The 25,781-nt window shown below is 44.1% G+C and overlaps 1 protein-coding gene and 1 long non-coding RNA gene across 5 annotated transcripts in view; one reads left to right on the top strand and one right to left on the bottom strand.

The window, feature by feature from the left end:
• The window catches only part of fgd4a (FYVE, RhoGEF and PH domain containing 4a), a 75,010-nt gene that overhangs the window by 46,487 nt on the left and 2,742 nt on the right, over nt 1–25,781 (bottom strand). Inside the window, exons 1-2 of one of the 4 annotated variants that reach the window (XM_034084817.2) lie at nt 4,862–5,302; nt 4,663–4,752 (exon numbers count right to left, since the gene is read on the bottom strand). The exons of 1 other annotated variant lie outside the window; for it this stretch is intronic. In XM_034084817.2, the coding sequence (XP_033940708.1) occupies nt 4,663–4,752; nt 4,862–4,913 (142 nt within the window). In that variant the 5' untranslated portion in view covers nt 4,914–5,302. Of the gene's footprint in view, nt 1–4,662; nt 4,830–4,861; nt 5,303–25,781 lie in introns of those variants that run through there. 2 more of the 4 variants (XM_071203472.1, XM_034084811.2) reach the window with 2 other exon arrangements.
• LOC139433981 (uncharacterized) lies at nt 10,295–11,964 on the top strand. Its single transcript, XR_011643376.1, has 3 exons — nt 10,295–10,548; nt 10,704–10,768; nt 11,365–11,964. It is a non-coding gene; the product is annotated as an uncharacterized lncRNA (long non-coding RNA).

Raw genomic sequence — 25,781 nt, forward strand, 5'->3', positions numbered from 1 at the left:
TCTTATAGGCAGGATGGCCTATTGTTTCCATGGTGAAGTATTGGATTGCAGACAGTGAGTAATGGACCTGCTTTGGTATTCTCAATATGCAATCAGATGTAAACGGGCTTATATATTCATAAGGGGATTACCGTCATGCAGGTACACTTTCATGAAGACAGCCCACAAATCCATAGATTTATTTTACATTGGGTTAGAGCGGGAACACCTCACACACGAGAAGGCAAAGAAATGTATGCAGAAACCGACACTAGCTCATAAACACACACGGCTTGCTTTGAGAAACGCAATCAAACACTTAATGCACATGCCGCTGCACGGTGGCAGATAAGCCCTTCTTCGCTTTGCAACCACAGATCGATCTGTTGTCACACACAGTGTGAACATCAGCTCCAACTGGACCTCCACACGCGTGCACACACTCTGAATTGAGTTGAAACCCCCTTTGTTGGCTTTCAGATTCAAAAGTAATGAAGAACATCATGTAGGACCGCGATGGTGGATTGTTTTGTCAACCTTATCTTCCAGAATCAACATCTCCTCTTCGCACTGAAGCTCTAACCGACATGCAGATATCCTCACACCTCTGACAGTGTGGATGTTTAGCAGAGGTTTATTAAAGTACAATTCAACTAAAAGATGTTCTCTTTAATTGAAACTTGTGTCGAATAATTCTAACTTAGAATAAATAATTGGTAGGATACCCAAATAAATCTATAACCTCGTTCCTGATCTGAGGAGATTTGGAAAATGAGATTAAAGCCTACAGACAATATATTTATTTGAGTTAGAAAATGTTTGGGACAGTTTGCATTTCCTGGAAAGAGATTAAACCTATTTTTATTGTGACCCCTGTTCAATTTAGAAAAATTATTCCTATCAGATTTATGATGATGGTAGTCAGACTACCCTACATAAAATGATGAAGAGCACAATAAAGGAAACACTTAAGAGATATGCATCATTTAGCCCAAACAGTATTGCTAAAACAAATCTCAAACTCATGTAAGCATTTGTTGTCCCTTTTTGCAGTCGAACAAGCCGTACACACAACATATTATCGACACATTTAAGATGATATGACAAATATATCCGTAACAATTATAGATAGCAGCCACAGAGGAACATTAGCATGCTCATTGTGTTTAAACGATATTCAAGACTTTCCCCTGGATAAACTATTTCTTTCTGTACGGCTCTGCAGAATTGAGAGCAAATCAACTTTTTTGACATCCAACCTGTCAACACATTTAAACTTTTTCTATATTCTTTTTTCCTTAGCGTTGTCAAAAGTGTTTGAAAAAGAAGAAACACATTCAGTTCAGTTCATGTTGAGCTTTAAGGCTTTGAATTTGATTCGGTCTGCTTTGAAACCTTATCTTAATGCATTGCAGACTTTTTCGACACCATTTTCAAGCGTTAAAGAAAATAATAATATATGTGCATATATTTTCCTCTGTCTTTTCCTTCATTTTGCCTCACTACTTTCCTCCCACTCACTCACACTCTGCCCACCTCACACTTTCTCTACCTTCTTAGCACTGCAGCTGGCATTTCCCACTGCCCTCGCCCCCCCCCTTCTCTTCCTCCTACCACTCTCCCTCCACCATCCATCTCTTTCTCCTCTCTTTGGCCTGAGAGTGGAGGAGAGCAGCATGGCTCTGCGCCATTAGCCACCACACCTCTATAAGCATAGAACCCCGGGCCTCCCACATAATTCATTAAACCCACGTCCCTTAAAACACACACACACATTTGGCATACACACACTCCATTTGAGCCCTTGCTGTTTTCATTGACCCCCCCCTCCTCCCGTTGTACCACGCACATTATGAAGGTCAATGATGAATGATGGGTGTTGTCTGCAGAAACACACACACACACACACACACACACACACACACACACACACACACACACACACACACACACACACACACACACACACACACACACACACACACACACCACACACACACACACACACACACACACACACACACACACACACACACACACACACACACACACACACACACAAATGAAAGATACACAGACACGGCACACAAGGTACAGAAGCCGAATCCACGGCACATCAGTCGTGAGGACAGAACAGGCACCAGGTCGACATCTGGCCCCCGAGATTCATAGGAACAACCCACCTTGGATTGGTTCCCATATACTCTCCTGGCAAACACACACACGTCATGCTATCCCTGCTGTCAAACAACAACCTGCCAAAATCATCACTTACTGCGCAGCGTTCGGCCCAGAGATGCGAGATGGATAATGCTGCCAGACACAGAATATCTAGACACCAAAATGATTAAACAATTAGTTCAGGAGACGCTTGGCTGCTCTCATTATCCACCTTATCCTTCTCATCTCTCCTCGCGGTAAACACATAGAATAAATCCCACCATAATCCACCCTGAATTAACAATAAGAGTTTAGAGGGATCACTGAGAGTGATAAGTACTTCATTATTTCCATGTTTGGGAGTGAATCAGGGACCGTGTGTTAGTGCGTGAGGGGCACCGTACACACACAAGAACCATTTCAACAACATCAAATGTTTGTTGATTTAATACTGTATGGCTGTCATTAAAAGAGGCCAGTTTATCAGGTCAAGTGTCATCGCAATCAAGTAGATTGTGACTATTATCTATTGATGAAACACCGCCATTGGACTCCTTTGTTCACTTCCATGACAACGTGACATCACTAACACCCACGCCTCTTTAGGCTGGTGCTCCAACACATTTAACGTGGCTAAGGGGCGGGACATCTCTAAATTCTCTGTCCTCTCGGTTGACCAAACACAACAGGGTCGGCCAGCTAACCAATCAGAGCAGACTGTGCTCTGGTTTCAGACAGAGGGTGAAAAGAGGTGCTGTAGCACAGACAGTATGAGAAAAATGAAGACATTTTCGAACATTAAAGAATGAAAACATCTAGAGGGTGGCACAAAATATAAATATGAAACCTGACAATGAGCAAAATAGGGCCCCTTTAAACTATGCACAACATGATATGAGGCCAGATTTCACTGTGTGTGCTGTGTGCCCTGCATGTGTGACCAATATAAAGAGGGGTTTATCCCTCCCATTCTTTTCTATTCTATATATTAATAAATCCATGTTTTTGTTATCTATGCCTCAATCTTGAATGCAAATGAGACTGGGGGACAATGGAGTGACATTCAGCTCTTCCTTCTTGTTGATGTGTTCTGCACTGTGCACTTTTATATATTTGCATTGCTTTTATCCTGCCGCCTTATGACAAGCAGAATAGGAAAATACAGATACAATTATGAGACCTGAAAATTACCATAAAAAGGTCCCCTTTAAAATGGTGTACTGCTAACATAATAAAATATTGTAAGTGCTGTGTGAAGCTACTAGCATATAGACTGCTATCACCTGCATGTACCCACCTACCTCACCGGCCTGGATTCATATTCTGTGCAGGCTTTACAAATCACGTCCTGGCTAACAGGATTGATTACATCTCCCTATACATAATTTAACTCTAACACAGCAATCGCATTTCAGCAGACTGGGCTAACAAGTGCCCTGATCTGACTGACAACAGGCAACGTGGGAGGCTAAGACTTAATTCCAGCAAGTCATACATCTCTTCTGTGCTGACAGGTTATATAACGTTAAGACGATAACACAGTAATTGATATGATTAGAACTATTTGCACAATTGACCGTAAATCAACCTAATTAATGAGTATGTATTTGTGACAGTATTTGTGACACCCTCTTCCACGTTGGAACAATGAGTGTGGGTGAAAGGACTTGGGGACTACGGGTGTTCCCAGCCTTTTCCTTCCTGCCAATGAGAATGAAAGCAGAACACCTCACAGTGTTTCCTCTCCTTTGCTTTTAAATACAACGATGACTCACCCAGCAATACACAGCGATATAAGAAAGGAGCACATTCGAAGGGTTGCAACGTTATATCACACACACTCACACTGCCATTGCTCTGATAATGCAGTTGGGTAATGGGCCACCAGGGACATTGCCAAAAGGCCAGAGTGGTTTAGAAGAGGGTCTTAAAGGGGGAAATGGTTCCCAGGCCCCCCAGAACAAAAAACTTTTTTCCCAGCTGGGTGGATTTAAATTCTCCCTTGCACAGCGACAGGAAGTCCACATGGAGAAGAGTGCAACTCAATGAATCAACACACTCACTGAAACAACTGCATTTACCAAACCCTCGGACTGCAAAGAATTAAAAAAAATCATGTTATAATTACAAAGTTATTATAACATGATAACGTTTTATCTGGTAAACGTTTCAGATAAGTTCCCCCTTGTTTTGAACAGCCCTAGGACTTGAAGTCAGAGGGAACAGCAACACATCAGCAGAGTTGGAAATAATGGTCTATGCGGGAGAGCAGCCTGGTGATAATATTAGAAAATGGATCCTGCTTGCCGGTAGAAAATAGAGATTATATAAATGCTAGTTAAACAAGGATGACAGAGCCGAAGGGCTTAAACAAGTCATGGGAATGGTGAAAGGTGAGTCACATGTGACGTTTGTGAAAGGATGGGCAGAAAAACATCAACTCTTATTATTTTTTCCATCATTTAATGTTTTTTATTTTCGAGTTTTCAGTGTAAAGCCAAAAATTGAGTATTCAATTCTTACCATAACAGCAGAGCAGACACATCATTGCGTTTTTACCTTTCCGCCTCCAAAACCAGTACTTGCGCCGCCGCTTCATAGTCAGTCCAGTCTTTTATTTAGAAAAATAAAAAATATCAACCCTAGATCTCTTCCTAATATCTATATTCAACCAATGGCAGTGTTCATCCTCACTGTTGTCCAGCTTGTAAGGGTCACCTACCCGAGGCAAGATGTTTGTGACGGGACCTCCGGTAACCAGCCAGGCAGTCCATGTTGTGTCTGATTCCGAGGACAGATCACAGTAGAAACAGCAGGTTGAGAAAGTTAGGTTTGTAACCAGATCTGATGAAGGAAAAGTAACTAACAACTAGCACTAAAGTTTCACTTCTTTCGTGGAAGCAGTGGTCCGAAATACACCTCTGTTTAGAACTTTCTCCCCTTCCTTCCTCTCCTTGAACAAAGAGACAGAGGAGACCCCTGACAGGACGCTATGCTGAGACCTACTACAGCTGAGTACAACAACACTGTAGAGGCAGACGAGTCTCCAACCGCAAACATCTTCTCATCCTCTTGCATATGGGATGTGCATCATTTTGCAAAGGTGAGTGCAAAAAAAAGCCAGGTTACACAATTCCCCCACACCTTCCTCTTTGTGAGGGTACTTCTTCAAAATACGTCTTAGTCCCTTGGTTTTAGAGGTCGGAATAATCTTTTTTGATGTCAAAAGACTTGAGCTTGTAAGGTGCAGTTTCTGGCAAGAACTTCACCGGCTAACAATGCCAGTCAGGAGGGGGAAACGACACACAGGAAACTGGCTGGGGCATGGATGGAAAACACATAGTGCCTTGGCCGAAACACAGCCATTATTTAGTCTTCTATTCCATAGATTTGGACTTATAAACACATGTTTGACCATTGTATCAAACTTAGCTAAAAAGGTTTAGAGGTAAATCAAAAATAGATTTACAGTAAACTACAGACTCCATTACAAACTTCCATTAGAAACTGGCCTTGGGTGGTGTGTGACATGAAAAGGTGCGCGCGAAGTGTCAACAGACTTTGTTCTAAGCCACACATTTTTTTCTTGATACATTTTAAACATTTCAAAGCAAACAACAGTCTAAAAGTAGCTCTTTGTAAGTTTCCTCTCTCTACCTTATTGTTTTCCGGCAGCAATCTGTGAGAAATGGCCCCCTGCCTTCACAGAATCACAGGAATAGTGTGTCTGTCTGTTACAGTCAGACTATCTTTTACCAATTATCATTAATACATCGTAATGAAGGAAGTCAAATAGGGAAAGCAAGATTATGTGCTTTCAAATGGCTTCAAAGGGGCTTCTTGGTTCAATGGAGACAACTGTTGATGATGTTCTAATTGATTTGGGATTAGCAGCACAGTATCATAGCAGGGAGGAAGTGGAAGGTTGCTTTGTTTCAAAGAGTACAGGCATCTCCATGTGTCCACATCACACGCTGAGCATACAGGTCCTCCTGCTGGTGAAACGTTTCTGAGCTTTTACCTCCACCTACTGGAATATTTGCAAACTGGAGAGCCTCAAATGTAATCCAAAATACTGTGTGCAGTCGCTGAGGGATATTACACAAACACACACAGGTATCCGTTCCTAGCGCAGCCCACACACAATCATGTCCAGGCAGAGACATACTGTTTTATCTCTTTCCCATGTGTGTTTGACTGACTACTGTTCTGCATCTAATGTGCCTGCAGTAACCAGCTGATTCCAGCCTCTATCCATCCATGGGTCTCTTGCCTGTTCCGCCTTGTAGCAGAACCTCTATTCCTGGCTCAACCCCTCACCGGACCCCACCTTCTGCCCCTTGACCCAGCAGGCCTCACTACCGACCCAAACGCTAAATAAACCATCCTCTTATTAGCTCTCTGCCTCGTGTCTCGGTGTCTGCACTTGGGTTCACAATACTAGCTTTAACATATCATCAGGGCTGACATGATATCAGATTTCCACCACACAATATAGTAACTTCAAGAATTCACGTATATTCATCAGTTATTATGCTAACTCTGTTTGTGTTATGTATTTTAGGTTAACAAATAACACTTAAAATACGAGTGTAGGGAGGTTTAGAGAAAGTCTGTGATCAGAACTGTAAAAAAGCATAAAAAACGAAATCTATACTAAAGGATAGTAACATTTCAGAGGCTCTGAACTATATACTGCATGGATATTATCTTGTGTGTTCTTATAAGCGTCATATCCATATTTTATTTTTTAATATCACATATTGCAGCTAATTTCAATGTGTGCTACTGTATGCTGTGTGCATTAAGTTACATGTTTGTTAATGATGTGTCAACATATACGCTGTAGCATAGAAATAGCATTATATGTGAGATAAGCAAATATTTACTGATGATTAGTATAGCTCCATTGTGATATTCTATTTAGTCAATATCACCTTTTCACTGCGATATTAAGGTTTAATCCATTTTGAAGGAACTGCTAACCATAAAATGAAAAGTCAGTCAGTAAGTGAGACCCCCACCACACACCTGCACCTTTCCACAGAACTGTAGGGACTACATGTTTAGGGCTGAAGCAATACAGCTAATTAAGACGTACAGTATGAGTGTGTGTACACACACTGACAGTGAAAAGTGTCACTATACACCCTCTCTCACAAAGCATTAGTCATTAGGTCTCCATTAAGCCAGGCCAAATGGAGACCTATGCTGCGACTCAGTGAATCAATAAAGAGGTGGGAGAAGTATTCAGATCTCGTACTTGAGTAAAAGTAGGAATACTTTGTTACAAGTAAAAGTCCTGCATTCAAAATGTTACTCAAGTAAAGTACAATAGTATTAGCATTAAAATAGTACAGAGAGTAAAATGACTCATTATGCAGATTGGCCAATTTCAGAATAATATATATGATATATATTTTGATTATAATTATTGTTGCATTAAAGTGTTCTCAAAGCTGGTAAAGGAGCAGCTAGTTTGAATGACTTTGTATACTCCAGGGTAGCTTGTCAATTTACTCCAGGTGTAACTAAAGTCTGATTTAAGACTTGATTATATTTCCCTTAATTAATCCAAATCTGTCAAGTAAAAAACGAAATGTAGTGGAGTAAAAGTACACTATTTACCTCTGAATTATAATAAGTAAAGTAAAGTATCTCAAAATTGTAATTAAATACAGTACTTGTGAAAATGTGCCTAGTCTGTATTTGTTTCCTGTCTGTGTTTTCCCTCCTGTTTGATGATCTGATTCTGTACACCTGGGCTGCTTCTCAGGTCGATTAAATGAAATCCTTGCTTCCCTCACTTGCGTCGTTTCCCTGCGCTTAGTCCCTCCCACCAGGGAAGCATGGAGGGACGCAAGGAAACCACGAGAAGCAGGGAAATGAGTTTTAAGAGCAATGGGACGTCCTTTCCTCCGGAGCGTCATGTGAAGCGACGTCCGTTTGTGATGACGCTGCACAGCTGATCGTCTGGCAGCAGCCAGCTCTGTCCCCGTTATTTCCACACACACCCCCGCCTCTGTTAGTACACGTTTACTGACACAAACATTAGTATCATCTGTTGTAGATCCAAATACATGAAATAAAATAAGAAGTCATTCTCAAAAAAGATAAACGCCATTCTTAAAATGTATTTAAACGAACAATAGTTTGATTAATATTGATTAGAGTGCACAATAGGAATACAATTCCCGTCCCGTGAGGTTCATGTATTTTCTTCACTCCGCTGGGGTATTGCTCTCATGTCAAGAAGCATCAGATCAGTGCATGCACTGCCTCGTCCAATCAGTGAGCGATACACAGTAAGGGGGCGGGGTGAGTATCTGAGGATTTCATCAGAGGATGGTCTGGTGGTTCCTCGGTTATCGCTCCTCCATGATCCCTCCTCGCTCCTCGGTCCTCCGGCAGAAATAAGAGCCATGGGACGGTACTCAAGATGGCGCAGGCAAATCAACTTCCGGTGAGACCGAGGAGCGAGGAAATGAAAATAGTCGACCTGAGAAGCAGCCCTGGGCCCTTTCTCATTTCATCAAATCCCCCTCCTCGACTCCTCGACTCCTCTGTCCTCCGGCAGTGACCCGGAAATGAATTTTAGTGCGCCATGTTGAAGGACATCTAATTTATCTAAATGCACGTCGAGGACCGAGCATCGAGGAGCCTCTCTGGAGGAGCTCTAACCGAGGATACACTGATGGGTCCTCCACGGTCCTCCACGGCTCCTTCGCGGATGCATTTCCGGGAACAGAGATGTTTCAAAGAGTCGTGACGCACGGCCGGACTTATCTCAGCCAATGACAGCTCTGCATGCATCCCCTGGATATTATTTTAGAAACTGCTTTCATCGCGACACGATGTTTACAGTGAGAACAGCTGTGAGGTCCGTGCAGAAAGCAGAGCAGTGTGTATAATATATATATTGCTCAGTATAACAGGCCTACTCTCTTTATTTGCTTTAGTTTAGTAGATATCTACAAACAAAGAGTCGATATTTTTCTAAAACCATTCAGTGCTTCACAATAAAATACACAACAGCTGAAGCCTGATTATGTGTAGGCGTGTGTGGTACAGTGTGTGTATGTAGATGCAGCGGACAGACAGGTCTCAGTTGGTTTGGTGTCCTCTGCTTACTTGTAATACTTGTAAATACAACTTTTGGCCCGTAATTTATTTTCCTCATTGCAGCGACCAGAGAGGGGGGGGGGGATATATCCAGTCTCTGATAGTGTTACGTTATTATGAATGCTCCGTTTGATTCTGAAATTGTATATATTTATATAAATATATACATATATATGTGTGTGTCCACATCTGTAGCCTGTTATTGTCTCATTATACCGCACTGTCAATGAATCAAAGTAAATATATAAGTCATCATGAACACATCTGTCCATCAGACAGAGGGCTGCTGCCTCCTGTCATCTTTAAAATGACCGCTCAGAGGAGAGGAGTTCTCATTTCTCTAACCGCCTGCTGCTTCCCCTCCTCTCTCCTCGGCTCCTCCGCTCGCATCTCCTGTGGGCGGGACTAAGTCTCGAGGATAGGAGTCGAGGAGGGGAGTCAAGGAGGGGAGTTAGAGAAATGAGAAAGGGCCCTGGTGTCTTTGTGTTTTCCCTCCCCTCCCCAGCTGTGTCTTGTCTCTTGATTGGTCAAGTTGGTCATTGTTCTGGTTTTTGTGGGTTCTTTTTACGATTTTTAGGGAAAGAGAGTTCTTGTCATTTTGTGCACATATCCAGTCGCCTTGAAAAAGGTTATTTTTGGTTTAAACATTTGTCTGTCTGCACTTGGGTCCATCCTGCGCTGCTCAACCTTAACTTAATGTTTTCTCAATTTCTCTTGAATGACCAACAAAACATCAGTTCAGCACTGTGAAGCTGACCGTTGAGTGGCCAAGCAAGGAGGCAGAGGCAGAGAGTTCAAATATAACCCGTGGGCATTTATTCCTCATTGACACATGATTCACAGCCTCAATATTGCTGTCTACATGAACACAGTCAGCAGCAACAAAGATCTCACACACACTACCTGGAAACACAGAGCCTAATTACCCACAGACTAATCAACCAACAAGACACAGGTGAGGGGGGAGGAGACAACACAGGGCACCAGGTGAACACAATCAACAACAATGAAGCTATACAACCCGTAACGGAGGCCGAGACCTATGGGCCCAGAGATCACCTCCGTGACAAGCACCCTGAATCAATCTTTGGATGGGAATGTGGTTTAAAGCACAAATAAAGAGAACTGATACAAATGCAGAGGCGCATCCACGGCACTGCATTTTTTTGAACCCCTGATAGAATCAGCAGCAGTGTTCTCATTCCATCGCAGCAGAACAGCATTTTACAAAACTGCTTCTAATTCATCAGTCAACTGGCATCACAGAGGTTGAAATACATCAACTAAGTAAGGCTTGGACGATTTTATCTGTACATATTTAGGATTTGGTGTTTTCCCATACGTACATTTAGTTTTAACATTGTAGTTTGAGGAGTTAAAAATGTGAATGAGGCTTAAAAGATTGTTACTTTTCTAAAAATCCTTTCTTTGCTGTTTTACAGACTGCTAAACCGAGTCCACCATGTCCGTTCACTGGAAAGCGTACCCAATAAAGGGTCGGACGACTGTAAGATACCCTTCTCTTTCCCTGCTTTTAAAACACAAATGATATGCATGACTATGTGAGCAAATAGGGGTGAAACATCATTTAAGCTTGTATAATTTCAAAGCCTGCATGTGTTTATCGTCTTGTGTGTGAACCTTTTCTTTGTGCAGCTGTAGAAATGTTTAGTGCATGTGTGAAAACGTTTTGTGCACACAGATATAATTTTAACCTGTTAAAAGAGTTAATGTTGTAAATGTATTGAACCTTGTAATATCTCATACACAGATACAACATGTGTGTGCAGATCTCTCAGACTTACATTCTCAGACAAGGCTTTATGTTGAAGAAATTAATGTAATGATACATAGCTAAAACTATGTTTACTTGCAAATGAGATCCGTGCACAAAACTGTTAAGAATTTCACAAATTCTGTCTACAGCTATACAAATGTTAGCAAACATATGTAACAAATAACCTTATTTCTTTCAAAATATACTCCCAATATTTTTGTCTCACGTTTACAAAATGTAATGTACAATTGCATACTATGATTTGCTCACATACTTTAACCATTATTACTAAACAAATGAACTTACAAAAATGTGACTTTTCTTAGGAAAGCCCTGTAATCCAGTCCAGTCGTCCTGTGCTTGACAAAGGAGACACTGATGAGAAGACGTACCCATATCTAAAGAACATTGGGTTTCCTTCTGTGGATAATGAAGTGGCCGGTCAGAGGATCCAGCCTCTCAGTCTTGAAGCTTATGAGATTCCACAGTTTCCAAGCTTTCCACCTGCTGAGACTGTTCCAGACATGGCCTCTCTTCATAAGGCCTTTATGAAAAGCATGCAGGACCTTTCTTTGGATGACGACACAGATTTAAAACGCGTTTCCAAAACAAGGTTTGGAAAGGAAACCATAAATGCCAAAAACATGAGGTTCCCTTCACCGGGTAACGACACCGAGTCAAGAAAGCATCCCAAAATGCTGCCTCCACGTGTCGAGGGTGTGCAACAGGTGGGAGACCCTCGGTTCAATCACCCCGACTTGTCCAACATCAGGTTTCCTGCTGCAGCTTTGGAGCGCTTGATGTCCATCACCGGCAACATCCATTTCCTCTGCCTCCGAGCCCTCAATAACCTGGAGTTCCACAATTCATAAGGCAGAAAGATGGAATAACTTGTTTGTCTCTATAAATAAAAAGGAACCAATGCATTTTTTTGTCTCATGTCATATTAATAGTAAAACATTTATTAGTCACTACAAATGGCGCTAAACAACACCAGTAACCCAAAGTGAATCATTCACACCGTGGTCTAAAATAGAAGAAACACTTTCTTACATTTCTTTAGCATAGGCTAACAATAAAAAAAAAGAAGGAAATAGTGCCATCCCAAATATGTGGCATATTTTCAAGAAATTAATAAAAACATGGTACAGTTGCAGAATATGTAACAAATACAAAATAACTGAACAGCATAGAGTAGACAAAAGCATTGAATACAGAAAAGTATAAAATATTATGTAGAAACAACAAATATGTATATATGCTAAAAATGTATCCATCAAAGGAAATCTGGCTCAATATATGTTTATAGATTGATCTCTGGAGTATGATGTCCTAAATGTTGTTTATCCTAAAGAACGTTTATTGGTAAAAAAGTCAGCTATCATACTGAATAAATATTTACTGTGAATGTATGCAAAAATGTATGGCATATAGCTGTCTAACAGAAGTTAAATCCATTTCTCACTTATTCTGACAATGTACTTAACCCCAAATAAAAGAACCCAATGAAAAGAGTTGTTAAATAATAGTGAAGTCACGTAATAACAATAACTCATCTCTCTCGAGTTTTCTTTTTGAGCTTTGCCAAAAGCCACTGTGTCAAGTGTTCTTCTTGGGTTGCCGTACGGAGTTGTCCAATATGGCGGACCATCTCGCACATGCGCACTGCAGATCGGGCAGTGACAGGCCGTTTCTCAATCTCAAGGAAACTGGCTTCCAAGCCAATATTTCAAGGATGCTACGTCATCGAGTGCCGCCGAAGGACTGTTCCAATCTCCAGCATACTTGGAATTCCACCGAGGTCACGTCCTTGGTTTGGGGGTAATTTCGAGGCTGCACATGGGTAGACTTCGCGTCCTTAAAATCCCCACAATGCTTTGCGCACGGACCAATTTCAAAAACCCTTGCGGAGAATGGCTGAACCGACGCAGCACACATGTAAATGTAAGTATGTAGTGGCGTAGAACATGTGTTGGTAAATATGTTACTTTGTTACTAGGGGTGTAACGGTTCACAGAGGTCACGGTTTGGTTCATACCTCGGTTTGGGGATCACGGTTCGGTATGGGTTCGGTACAAAAGAAAAAGCTGTTATTTATTTTTAACAGTAGTGCAAGTTTTGGTATGAAAATAAGGAACTCTAACATTTGGAATCCTTAACTGTATTACACAGTTAAAAACAAACCACAAACAGTACCACTCAGATGGCCATATTATTTATAATGGCTGATGTCAAACAAAAAGGTTAAATAAGCTGTTCAACTAAAAAGAATGTCTTGAAAATATTAAAATAAATAATAAGAAAGTGTTTCAATCACAATCAATAAAAGGCAATACAGAACTGTACTGTATAACATCTCCTGATGTTAAAAATATAAAATAAATACAATGATAATTATAAAACAAAATAAAATCTGAACCTTTAGGAGCAATGTCTAACATGTGCAATTAACTTGTGAGTGTGTGAGGCCATTATGCCTAAATAAAGGTACTCAAGCTTTACTCTATTTTCAAGTTTTTCTTCAAAAAGATAAGTGTGTCTACGTTGTCAGTAGTGAGGGCAGATCTGTTGGCGGTAACTATGTCACCTGCCGTTGAGAAAACCCTCTCGCTGGGGACTGAGACTGACTCGGATGTGATTGAGCATGTTTGACGTGTTACCACTAGCATACCGCACCGCTGTCGAACAACGCCGACACACCGTCCTCGTCCGATCCACAACTCGCACTCCATCATTGTTGTAGTCCACAGGGAACCCGAAATATTCCCACACACCTGATTTAAAAGAAGCAGGTGGGTCTTCTAGCTCCTGTGTGTTGTGTGAAATCGCCATAGCTACTAACTTTTCTTCTTCATGTATTGTTTTCGTTTTGTTGTGTTTTGTTCTTGTTCTTCATTTGTTATTTATGGACGGCTGGCTTTTAGGCGTAATACCGCCCCCTGGATTATATATAGTGTAATACTGCCCTGAGTGACAGACTTTTTTCCCACTCGTAAAAAAAGGCGTATTCGCCGTGTGACTGCATGTGCCGAACCGTGACGTCCGAACCGTGACGGCACGGGACGAATACGGATACCGTTACACCCCTATTTGTTACATTTGTTTGTTATCACCAAAAATGTGTTCCGTGAAAGTAAAGCAAGTTCATAATTAGATAGACATTGTGAGGTATTTATTTTCCGTACAGTTTATGTTGAAACCGTTAGAGAGAATGGCACACTTGTTAGTCTGTTCCATTCTTCTTCGTTTTCCGAAGCCGTGGCTTGGAAGTATACTGGCTTCGTTTCTGAAGGAAGTGACTTGGAAGTACGCGACTACCAAGCCAGCATCCTCGCAATTGAGAAACGGCCACAGTGACAGTGACAACCGGAACTAAAGAGCAAATCGCGTTGACACCACACCGGAATAAATCCCTGAGGGAGGATTAGGCAAATTAAGCCGCCGCCGCCGCCGGGAAAGCGTGGTGGCGCGCTTGTCCATCAAAAAGCACACCTGACGTCTTCTTCCGTGACTTATCCACGCATCAGATGTCATGGCCCTCCTGCTGCACGCCATCCGAGGGTTCGGTGGATTCGCCCTGTATTTCCGGAGCTGCGGCCTCTGCTGGACTCACTGGCAGCTCCTCCTGCCCGACTGACTGCTCCCGGTCCGCGCGGCGTTCAACACGCACATCTTCGTCAGCTGAGACGCACTACACCTTCGGCCAGCCCGGAGAGAAAACTCTGCAGGGCTTTGCTAAATGCTAGGTCAATAGCAAACAAGACGTTCCTGTTAAACGACTTCTTCACCTCTCATGATCTGGATTTAATGTTCCTGACGGAGACCTGGGTCCACACCGGCGAGTATGTACTTCTTCCTCCCGACTGTACTTTCTTCAGCTCCCCCGTACCACCGGCCGTGGTGGGGGTATAGCTTCAGTATTTAGAGCTAATCTCCAATGCCGTTTGCTTCACCCAGTAACTAGCTATGCTTGCTTTGAGTTGCAGCTTTTTGAATTGAACCTAGCCTCGCCTATACTCTGCACAGTCGTGTATCGTCCGCCAAAGTACAATAATGATTTTATAACTGACTTTCTGTCTGGGATCATGGTGAAATATGATCGTGTTTTGATCTGCGGAGACTTTAATGTCCATGTGTGCTGCGAGTCTAAACCTCTGGTTAGGGATTTTTTAAACCTCCTCGACTCTTTCGGTCTTATTCAGTCTGTGGCTGGCCCAACACATGATAAAGGACACACCTTAGACTTAGTATTATCGTTTGGATTGTCTATCTTTGTGGATGAAATCTGTACAGGAACGCGTATCTCAGACCATTTACCGGTTCTGTTTACAACCCGATCCCTTCTGTAGGAGTCGAATCACGTGCTCCTGCGTGTTGTCTGCATTCAATTAACCACTTGACTGCCTCACAAATTTCAGATGCTTTTAATACTTATCCGATTTGTAAATTAGAGGTGAACTGTGCTTTTAGTGCGGATGAGCTTATCTCTTTGTTTGATTCAACATGTACACTAATACTGGATTCCGTTGCTCCTTTTACGCTTGGACGCAACAAAGTTCTCTCAGAGCCGTGGCTCAATGATTGTACTTACGCTTTTTGATGCGCTTGTAGGCGTGCAGTGAGAAAATGGAAAAAGGATAAACTTCATGTCTCCTTAGAAATTCTTCGTGCTTGCCTTTCCGATTATCAGACGGCAGTCAAAGCAGCCAAAACAGAGTATATTTCTCTGTTAATCTCCAAAAATAGCCATAAACCTCAAGTTCTTTTTAATGTCCTCAATTCGATCATTAATTCTTGTGATGCTTCTCCAATTGTGCCATCAACTACTCTCTGCGATACATTTCTTAAATTTTTTATCGAAAAAGTATCTGTTCTTAGGCTAGCCTATACTAGTGCTACCCCAGATCCTGCTCCCTTTCTGTGCCCTGCTGTCCTCGACCATTTTGAGCCTGTATCCCTCTCTTCTCACTCGGAAGTAGTCAAGCACCTGCGGCCGACAAACTGCACCTTAGACAGCATTCCCTCTCGCTTCCTTAGAGATGTTTTTGAATCAGTTGGAGCAAGTGTTTTATTGCTTGTAAACACTTCTCTTAGCTCAGGATGTGTCCCAGCTGCCTTCAAACATGCCGTGGTTAAGCCACTACTTAAAAAGAAAAATCTCGATTCCTCCATTCTCGCAAATTTCAGGCACATCTCCCAGCTACCCTTTTTATCTAAAGCCCTGGAGCGAGTAGTCTACGCCCAGTTGCAGTCATTTTTAACCACGCATGGTATCCATGAAAAATTTCAGTCTGGCTTTAAACCTATGCAAAGGTACTGAAACAGCCCTTTTAAGAGTTTTTAATGATCTGCTCTTAGCCGCCAATTCAGGCAGCCCAGCTGTCTTGGTGCTGTTAGATTTAACTGCTGCCTTTGACACTGTGGATCATAGTATCCTGTTGTCACGGATTGAACAGTCCGCAGGCATTACAGGCTCTGCCCTTGCATGGTTCAGGTCTTATTTGACGGACCGTAGCTTCTCAGTGCAGTTAGGTGTCTTCTCCTCTGCCAAAGCCCCTCTTACCTGTGGGGTTCCCCAAGGCTCGATTCTGGGCCCCATCCTTTTTCTATTGTATATACTGCCCCTAGGTTAAATTCTTACAAAACATAATATCCCCTTCCATTGTTACGCTGATGATGTACAGATTTATCTGCCTCTCAATCAAAATGCCAACTCATTACAGCAGTTGAAGGACTGCTTAACAGAGATTAAATCCTGGCTACACCAGAGTTCCCGTTAGCCGGTAATCACCGGACTATGACCGGTAAAATATGCTGAAGACCGGCAAATCTAAATCTCTCCGGTCAAAGCGTCCGGTCAAAATATATTTCCCCTTAGCGCAACACCGCATCAGTTGCGCAACTTGCGCCACTTATGTGACAGACAAAAGAGTATGTGACAGACAAGAATAGTCAACTCTAATGTCTAACACTTAATGTGGAGAAAGAGATGTCCTGTATGGGTTGATGGTGCGTTGATCTGTTGGTAATGCCTCGGGGTTCCGGTGGGCATGTAAACAAATGCATAATGCTGCGCTATACCTTGTGGCCTCAACCGGTTGCATAGCGACACTTATTGTGTAGGTGTCTTTTAATAATCGATATGGACATAAACGCGAGTGAAGTCTAATCTGACGGGAGAGAGAGAGATCAGCTGCTGCTGACGAGTTGACACACAGCTCTGCATGATCACATGCAGCGGTGAGCGGAACAAAACACACACCAGGTTAGAATATCACACGTAGCTATTTTAATTACCTCTCAAACTACCTAAACTAGTTATAGATATGTTTAGTTTTACTGTCGGGTAACTCATTACTGATCCGCGAGCCGCATGATACTGACGAGCTGTCAGGAGAGAGAGAGCGCTCCGTTTATTATTCCTGTGTTATTGTAAGTTACTGTAAACTTTTGAATAGTTAATCTATTATAATTAGTTTCTTTAATATCGAATCATATCAATTTGTTTTAAAGCTCAATAAATAACAAAGAAGACCTTTGACCGGCACTTTTCAAATTGTGTCCGGAAGATTTAAACTTTAACGGACATGTTGACCGGCGAAAAAATATTCTAACGGGAACTCTGAGCTGCACGTCTTCTCACTGGCCATAAAAAGCGCGACCATATCCCCCCAATTCTGGCTTCATTGCACTGGCTTCCAGTTCGGTTCAGAATAGATTTTAAACTCCTTTTATTTGTTTTTAAAGCCCTAAATGGGCTGGCTCCTGCCTATATAGCCGAACTTCTCCATCGCTACACCCCAGGCAGTCGGCTGATCAGCTGTTGTTGATAGTGCCTAAAACCAGGCTTAAAACCCGAGGGCATCGAGCTTTCACAGCGGCTGGCCCTAGGCTCTGGAATACTCTGCCCCTCCAAGTGAGGTCGGCCCAGACCCTGGGGTTTTTTAAATCAACACTTAAAACTCGCTTTTTCTCTTTGGCTTTTGTTTAATTATCTATTTATTCATTTATTTAGTTATTTATTTATTCATTAGTTCTTTATTTTAATATTTATAACATAACATAGGATTCCATAAAGTATTTTAAAAATAGTTTATACATTATTCAAATATAGGAATAGTAGATAGGATTACTTAAAATATAGTACCTTATATTTCATAATTTTTCCCTTTAGACCAGGGGTGGGGAACCTTTTTCCTCTCAAGGGCCATTTCAATTTTTTCAACATCCTCCGAGGGCCGCACAAATGATTGACCTCTGCTTAAAAATCACAGCCCATTAAATTTGGCCTTTCTTTCATGCTGTGCAAAGAAAAAGCAACCTCTTAATCCAGATATCCTGCCATGACTCACGCATGCATGCACGTGCACGGTTGTGGCCACCAAACAGAAAGATATGGACACAAGATGTGTGCAAATGTCTTTAGTTTCCTATCCATGTGGACATGATTTAAGTGGGGGGGGGACCTACAGTAACCTCCTCTAGGGCGGTCCAGGGGGGCATGCTCCCCCGGGAAGATTTATTTTTAAATATTGAAGTTGAAAGCATCAATCTGGTGCACTTTGAGAGCAAAATGAAGAGATCTATGGAAACATCTCTCAACACCCATATGAAACAGAACTGTAAGCAGATTTACTTTTTCTTTATGGATATTTTACAAATCACTCTTCTTTCAAACTGTATTCTTGTTTATTAATAACAACTTTTTTTACTGTCATATAGTATTTTATACCTGTTTACTTTATTCTCTTATTTTTTGATAACTATAATGATCATATAAAGATGTGCCTTTAACTCACTGGTTGTAGAAAAAGCTTCTTATATTCGTTAGCATCTAGCTAACCAGATGCTAATAACAACAAAGTTATTGTCTGTATGATCAGTATGACAGATGAACAGATCGCCACTGGGCTTTCAACTAAAGACAAAGCCACGCAAAAACTGCAGCATGTGTACGGCTCCTTATGGGTACTGCAATTTGTTGAAGTCCTGGTGCTCTCCGTCAGAACTGCACCCCTGTCAGACGAGACATATATCACGTGATGACACGTTAGGCTCGTGTTGTGTTCAAGGACCATGACCGTTGCCAGGAAAAACAGGCACTCGCTTGTTTAATTATTTTGCGGTCTAGATTTCTTTAATTTTTTTCTTTTTTGCGTGTGTTTATAAATTACCTCGAGGGCCAAACCAAATGGTCTCGCGGGCCGTATACGGCCCGGGGGCCGGAGGTTCCCCACCCCTGCTTTAGACCCTTGCGGTTTATTCTTAAAAATCCTTACCCTTACATACCCCCCATTTTCCCTCTGCTGGTCTATGGCCTTGTAGAGGGTAACGGGGTACAGATTCGCTTAGATAAGCGGGGGAGTGCATCTGACGAAGAGATAGGTTGTTGTGCTCCCTATCTCTGTTTCTTATCCTATATCTAATAGAACTGCTCGGGTCTTGATAGATTGAGTGGGGAGGTTCATGAGATCTTTCTACAGGGTTATCAAGAATAACTTTTATCCAATGACCTTTTCCCTCTCTGTCTGTGTCTGTGTATTCTCTTGTTCCGATTAACCCAGCCAAATCTTTTTTCTTGTTTTGTATCTATATCTACGCCGGGAACCGGAGTTGAGGCTGATCCTCTTGCTGTAGTCCTGTGTCTTGGATCCTCTATCCTGAGTTCTGGATTAAGCCGTGGACTTCGGGTCGTGGCTGAACCCGTCTCTGCGGTCCTGCCTTGGGTCTCGTCATGCTGCTTCCCTGATGGCTTCCACAGGATTGTAGCTGACATCCTTGTGGATTCATCTTCTTATTACAGACACATGCATTTCCTAACATTCGGTCTATATGCTGTAAAATGTATTATCTCTTCGATTTACACACGGCATCTATTGCACGTCTGTCCGTCCTGGGAGAGGGATCTCTGTTGCTCTCCCTGAGGTTTCTCCCATTTTTCCCCCTTAAACTGTGGGTTTTCTCTGGAAGTGTTTCCTTGTACGATGTGAGGGTCTAAGGATAGAGGGTGTCATTTTTCTCATACTGATATTCTGAACAATCTGTGCTGTTGTATTTGCTGTAAAGTGTCTCTACTGTAGGCTAATTTTATTATATGTACAGCACTTTGGCTCGACCAAAAATCGTTTATAAATGTGCTATATAAATAAAACTTGATTTGATTTGATTATTATGGCAGGAGGGAGGGGATGGTTGCTTTGTTGCAAAGAGTACAAAAACATTTTCTGAGCATTTACCTCCACCTACTGGAATATTTGCAAACTAGAGTCCTTCAAACTTAATCCTAAATACTGGTGTGTTTGTGAGTGTGTGTGTGTGAGTGTGTGTGTGTGTGTGTGTGTGTGTGTCCGCTGAGGTTGCACACACACTGAACAGCAGCCCACACCCACTGTTATTATCAGCTGAGCAAACCAAATGCCTCCAAACACACAATCATGTCAAGGCTGAGACATTTGCAGACTAATTAACTATTAGAGGGGAAATATTCGAACATTCCATAATATCATATGTAAAAAGTAATGTATTAACAAAGAGTAATATTAACTTCAGGTTTTTTTTCTGACCTTTTGCTTTGGAAACTACAAGAGAATGCTTTGAGAATGTGTGAATTTGCAATAATCGGACAGTTGGCACATGTCATTTAGTTAAATGTTGTGTCGTAAAGTCATCAAGTTCAGTTTCCCTTAAGCCACTTACACACCAAACTGACACCAAAGAACACGTCCTGGCCCGGCGTCGCCTCACGTCTCCTGCGTCTTGGCCATGTTTCGCAATGGAAGCAGTCTATTGGCACATTTCCATTGCAGTGGGGTAGCCCCGTTTAAGCGTCCCTAAGCGTCCTCGCTCAGGCCTCGGGCTGCCTCGCTGGTCTTCCGAGGCCGTGGAGCATTTCCATTACAGTTTAGGACCTGGGGTAGCAACGCAGTGTAGGCGGGGCGATCAGCTTTTTTTTTTTCACATTTCGAGTTGTTCTGTTGAGCTCCCGCTGGATTTTATCATCCCCAATGAGATGTAGGAACGTCGTCACCTCCTCGGTCGACCATGGTGTGCTTTTCTTTGACGTTGCCATTTTTGTAGCTCCTCCGTTTACAAAAATGCTGTGTATAAAAATGCTGCAAGCTTGCTTCTAGATATAGATATATATATATATATCTTCAATTTTCCTCCAGAAATTGACGGCAGAGGATGATCCGGAGGCATACCTGAACATCTTTGAGGGCACAGCGGCGGCGTGTGGGTGGCCGGAGGAGGAGTGGGCAGCGCGGCTATTGCCGCTATCTGGGGGTGCGCACCTAGCCGCCCACAGCCTCTCGGCATGTGTACCGGCATCTGAGGAAGGCCATACTGGACCGGCTTGGCAGCACGCCAGAGGGACATCGCCACTGGTTCCGGGCCCTCCCCTTCGAGGACGCTGACCGGCCCTTCTCCTACGCGCAGCGGCTCCTGGATGCAGCGAGCCGCTGGCTCCAGCCGGGGGTGCACTCCGCTGAGGAAGTCGTCGGGCAGGTGGCGCTGGAGCAGTTAATCGCCGGCCTGCCATCTTCAACGGCGAATTGGGTCCAGTGCCATCGCCCCGCCAACCTGGAAGCAGCCGTCGTCCTCGCGGAGGACCACCTCTCGCTTCCCCGGCAGAGCATGAAAGAGGAGCCCCGACCACCAGCCGTTTCAGCGGGCCGACCCGTCCCAGCCCCGAGGAGGAGGTTTCCGGGAGCAGCTGCCCTTCCCTCCCCATCACCACACGACCCCAACCCCGCAGCCCCGACACTTTCCCCCCAAGCCCTACCTTACCCTCCTGTTTTTATCTCTCCGCAGGGTCCGGCCTATGCTTCTGGTCGTCCGGCACCACGGGGGGCTCCTCAGACGTCAGGGCAGGATTGCTGGCGGTGCAGCCCGGCCACTTCCGTTCGGGTTGCGGGACCGCCAGTTGCATCCCCCGATTTGGAAGGGACGTACCGTATACCGGTATGTATACAGGGGGGTACACACCAGGCTCTGATGATCCATCAGCGCTTGGTTCGGCCTGGGGCATTGATTGAAGCATCGTGGGTGAAGGTGAGGTGTGTGCATGGGGATATTCACCAGTACCCGGAGGTGACGCTGGACATTTCTTATAAGAGGAAAAAGCATAGAGTCAGGGCTGGAGTTAGCACTCGCCTTACGCACCCCCTGATTTTGGGAACGAATTGGCCGGGGTTTGCTAAGTTAGCCGGGGCTATGGGGGTGCGTTTGAGGGACGAGACCCTTCAGCACGCCTTCGGCCGGGTGGTGAGTATTGATGGCTCCCAGCTACACCCAAACGCAGCACTCACTCACCCACACTTTACGGTGGTTAGGGACAGGCTGTATCGTGTAAGCCGTAACACACAGATAGGAGAGATAAATACCCAGTTGTTGGTGCCAAAAAGCCGTCTTTTTTTTCAGGCGGCTCATTATAACCCCATGTCAGGTCACCTAGGGTACAACAAATCACTACACCGGATAATGGCCCGATTTTATTGGCCGGGCATTTGCGCAGATGTGAAGCTGTGGTGTGCATCTTGCCGTGAATGTCAGCTGGTTAACCCGCCGGCCATCCCCAGAGCGCCTTTGCGCCCGTTACCATTGATTGAGGTGCCTTTTGAGAGAGTTGGTATGGACCTCATCGGGCCATTAGACCGGAGTGCACCGGGATATCACTTTGTATTAGTCCTAGTGGATTATGCAACGCGATATCCCGAAGCAGTGCCGCTGTGTAATATCTCTGCAAAGAGCGTCGCGCAGGCACTGTTTCACATTATCTCCCGAGTCGGGATCCCGAAAGAGATCCTGACTGACCAGGGCACACAGTTTATGGCACGCACACTACGCGAGCTGTATGAACTACTGGGCGTCCATTCAATACGGATTAGTGTTTACCATCCGCAGACCGACGGCCTGGTGGAACGGTTTAACAAAACACTAAAGAACATGGTTCGTAAGTTCGTTCACGAAGATAGTCGTAATTGGGATAAATGGCTAGTTCCTCTGTTGTTTGCAGTGCGGGAGGTGCCCCAGTCCTCCACAGGATTTTCTCCCTTTGAGCTGTTATTAGGTAGGAAGCCCCGGGGTGTTTTGGACCTAGTTAAGGAAAACTGGGAGCACCAAGCACCAAGCACCAGTAAAAACGAAATACAGTACGTTATGGACCTGCGAGCAAAACTCCACTCACTGGGGCAAATATCACGGGAGAATTTGCTCCAGGCTCAGGAACGTCAGCAGCGCCTGTACAACAGAGGGTCGAAACTGAGACAATTTTCACCAGGAGATAAAGTGCTTGTATTACTCCCATCCTCTAGCTCTAAACTACTCGCCAAGTGGCAAGGACCCTTCGTGGTCACATGGTAGGAGACGTAGATTATGAGGTGGTGCGTTCTGACAGGGGGGGGAGCAAACACAGATTTACCACCTTAACCTCCTGAAAGCTTGGAGGGAGGTGGCGTCTGTTTCTCTGGCTACCACAGTGATTGAGAGAGATGAGTTGGGACCAGAGGTCATTAAAAGCAACAAATTAGCCCGGTCTGTTGTGGCGACAATCTCTCACCGGGCCAGAGAGCAGACGTTGCTTCGTTGCAAAGGCAGTTTGCCGACGTGTTCTCTCCGCTGCCAAGGCGCACCTCTCTCATACACCACCGCATAGAAACGCCCCCGGGCGTGGCCATTCGTTCACGGCCCTATCGGCTGCCTGAACATAAGAGGAAAATTGTTCAGGCGGAGCTTCAGGCTATGCTAGAAATGGGAGTGATAGAAGTCCGACGGGTCAATCCGGTTCTGTGTAGACTACCGCAGGGTGAACGAGGTGTCCAAATTCGATGCTTATGCAATGCCCCGGGTCGACGAACTCCTGGATCGGCTAGGCACTGCTCGCTTTTACACGACGCTGAATTTAACCAAGGGCTATTGGCAGATTCCCCTTTCTCCAGAGTCTAAGGAAAAAACGTCCTTCTCCATTCCGTATGGTTTATACCAATTCATCACACTTCCTTTCGGGTTGTTCGGAGCTCCAGCCACCTTCCAGTGGCTCATGGACCGGGTGCTGCGTCCCCACTCTGCATATGCTGCTGCTTACTTGGATGATGTCATCATTCACAGTGAGACATGGGAGTAGCATATGCAGCAGGTGGGGGCAGTGCTTGAGTCCCTGAGGCAGGCGGGGCTCACGGCCAACCCGAAGAAGTGTGCGGTTGGACGGAGGGAGGTACGGTATCTGGGGTACCACTTGGGCGGCGGCCAGGTGCGGCCACAGGTAGAGAAAACAACCGCCATTTCAGCCTGTCTGGCGCCCAAGACGAAAAAAGAGGTCAGGAGGTTCATGGGGCTGGCCGGCTACTACAGGCGGTTCATCCCGTCCTTTTCGGAGCTGACCAGTCCCCTCACCGACCTGACCCGAAAGGGTGCTTCAGATCCAGTCCAGTGGACGGAGCGGTGTCAGCTGGCATTTGAGAGGGTTAAAAAAGCCCTCTGTGGTAAGCCGCTTCTGTATTCTCCTGACTTCTCTCTCCCTTTTGTGTTGCAGACCGACGCCTCGAACAGTGGGGTGGGGGCCGTTTTGTCCCAGCAAGTAGAGGGGGTAGACCGCCCCGTACTGTACATTAGCCGTAAGCTCGCCCAGAGGGAGGTGAACTACAGTACGGTGGAAAAGGAGTGCCTCGCCATATGGTGGGCGGTCGGCGCCTCCTGGGGCGCCCTTTCACCCTCTGGTCGGACCATACCCCGCTCCAGTGGCTCCACCGCATGAAGGATGCCAACGCTCTGATCACTCAGTGGTATCTGGTGTTACAGCCTTTCAACTTCAAGGTGATCCACAGGCCGGGTAACCGGATGGTCGTGGCTGATTTCCTCTCTCGCTCAGCGGAGGGGGGGGGGGGGGGGGGGGGGGGGGGAGTCAGCTTGCGGCCGGCGGGATCGGCCTGAGTCGGGCAGTGGGGGTATGTGGTTAGGGGTGTGGTTAGGGCGCCGGCTGCTGGAGTGAAGGGAGTGGCTCGGCCGGAGGCCAGACAGCTGATCGGAATCAGGTAATCAGTGTCGGAATAAAAGCATGTCGTAACCTGGTTCTGGTCTGTTTTGCAGTAGGCGGGATCCTGGAAAGTGGCAAAAGGACCTGTGAAGGTTGCCACACGGGCAACGTTGGAGACCCGTGGATACTTTTGTTTGGAGCTAATAAATGCCTGTGTTACACGAACCTGCTCTTTCCGTCCATATTTGAACCCTGTGTGAGCGGAGAGGCTCACACTTAGTTACAGAAGGAAAATCACATAAACCTAAATGCAATATTGAAATAAAGCTATAACTGTCATTTAAAAGAGAACATTCTCAATAAAAATAACTCTTCATCAAGAGCAGGTTTAATAATGTTATAATGTTTAAAATACATTGAAAACATTGAATTTAGGGTTACTTGCTGCTTTACATGAATTAAATCATACATATACTTTTTGTAGTAGTTGAAGCAAAACATGTTTATAAAATAAACTTTTATCATGAATCGCCTTTATACAAAATTTCAATAAAAGGTGAGTATCCATAGTAAGAAACTGCATTTTCTAAATTGTCTGTTGTTGCTAGAAGTTGTTGTGTGTCTGAATGTGTAAATATGATCATTCATGAATAAATTATGTTCTTTTAGGACGATCTATTCTGAGAAGAAGCAGGTCGAAAAGGAAAAACGTTCAAATTATACTTTCAGGACTCAATTACCAATCACACATGAAGCAATGTTTCTCCATAC

The sequence above is a fragment of the Pseudochaenichthys georgianus genome, chromosome 6, assembly GCF_902827115.2.
Source record: "Pseudochaenichthys georgianus chromosome 6, fPseGeo1.2, whole genome shotgun sequence".
In the NCBI taxonomy this organism is placed as follows: domain Eukaryota; kingdom Metazoa; phylum Chordata; class Actinopteri; order Perciformes; family Channichthyidae; genus Pseudochaenichthys; species Pseudochaenichthys georgianus.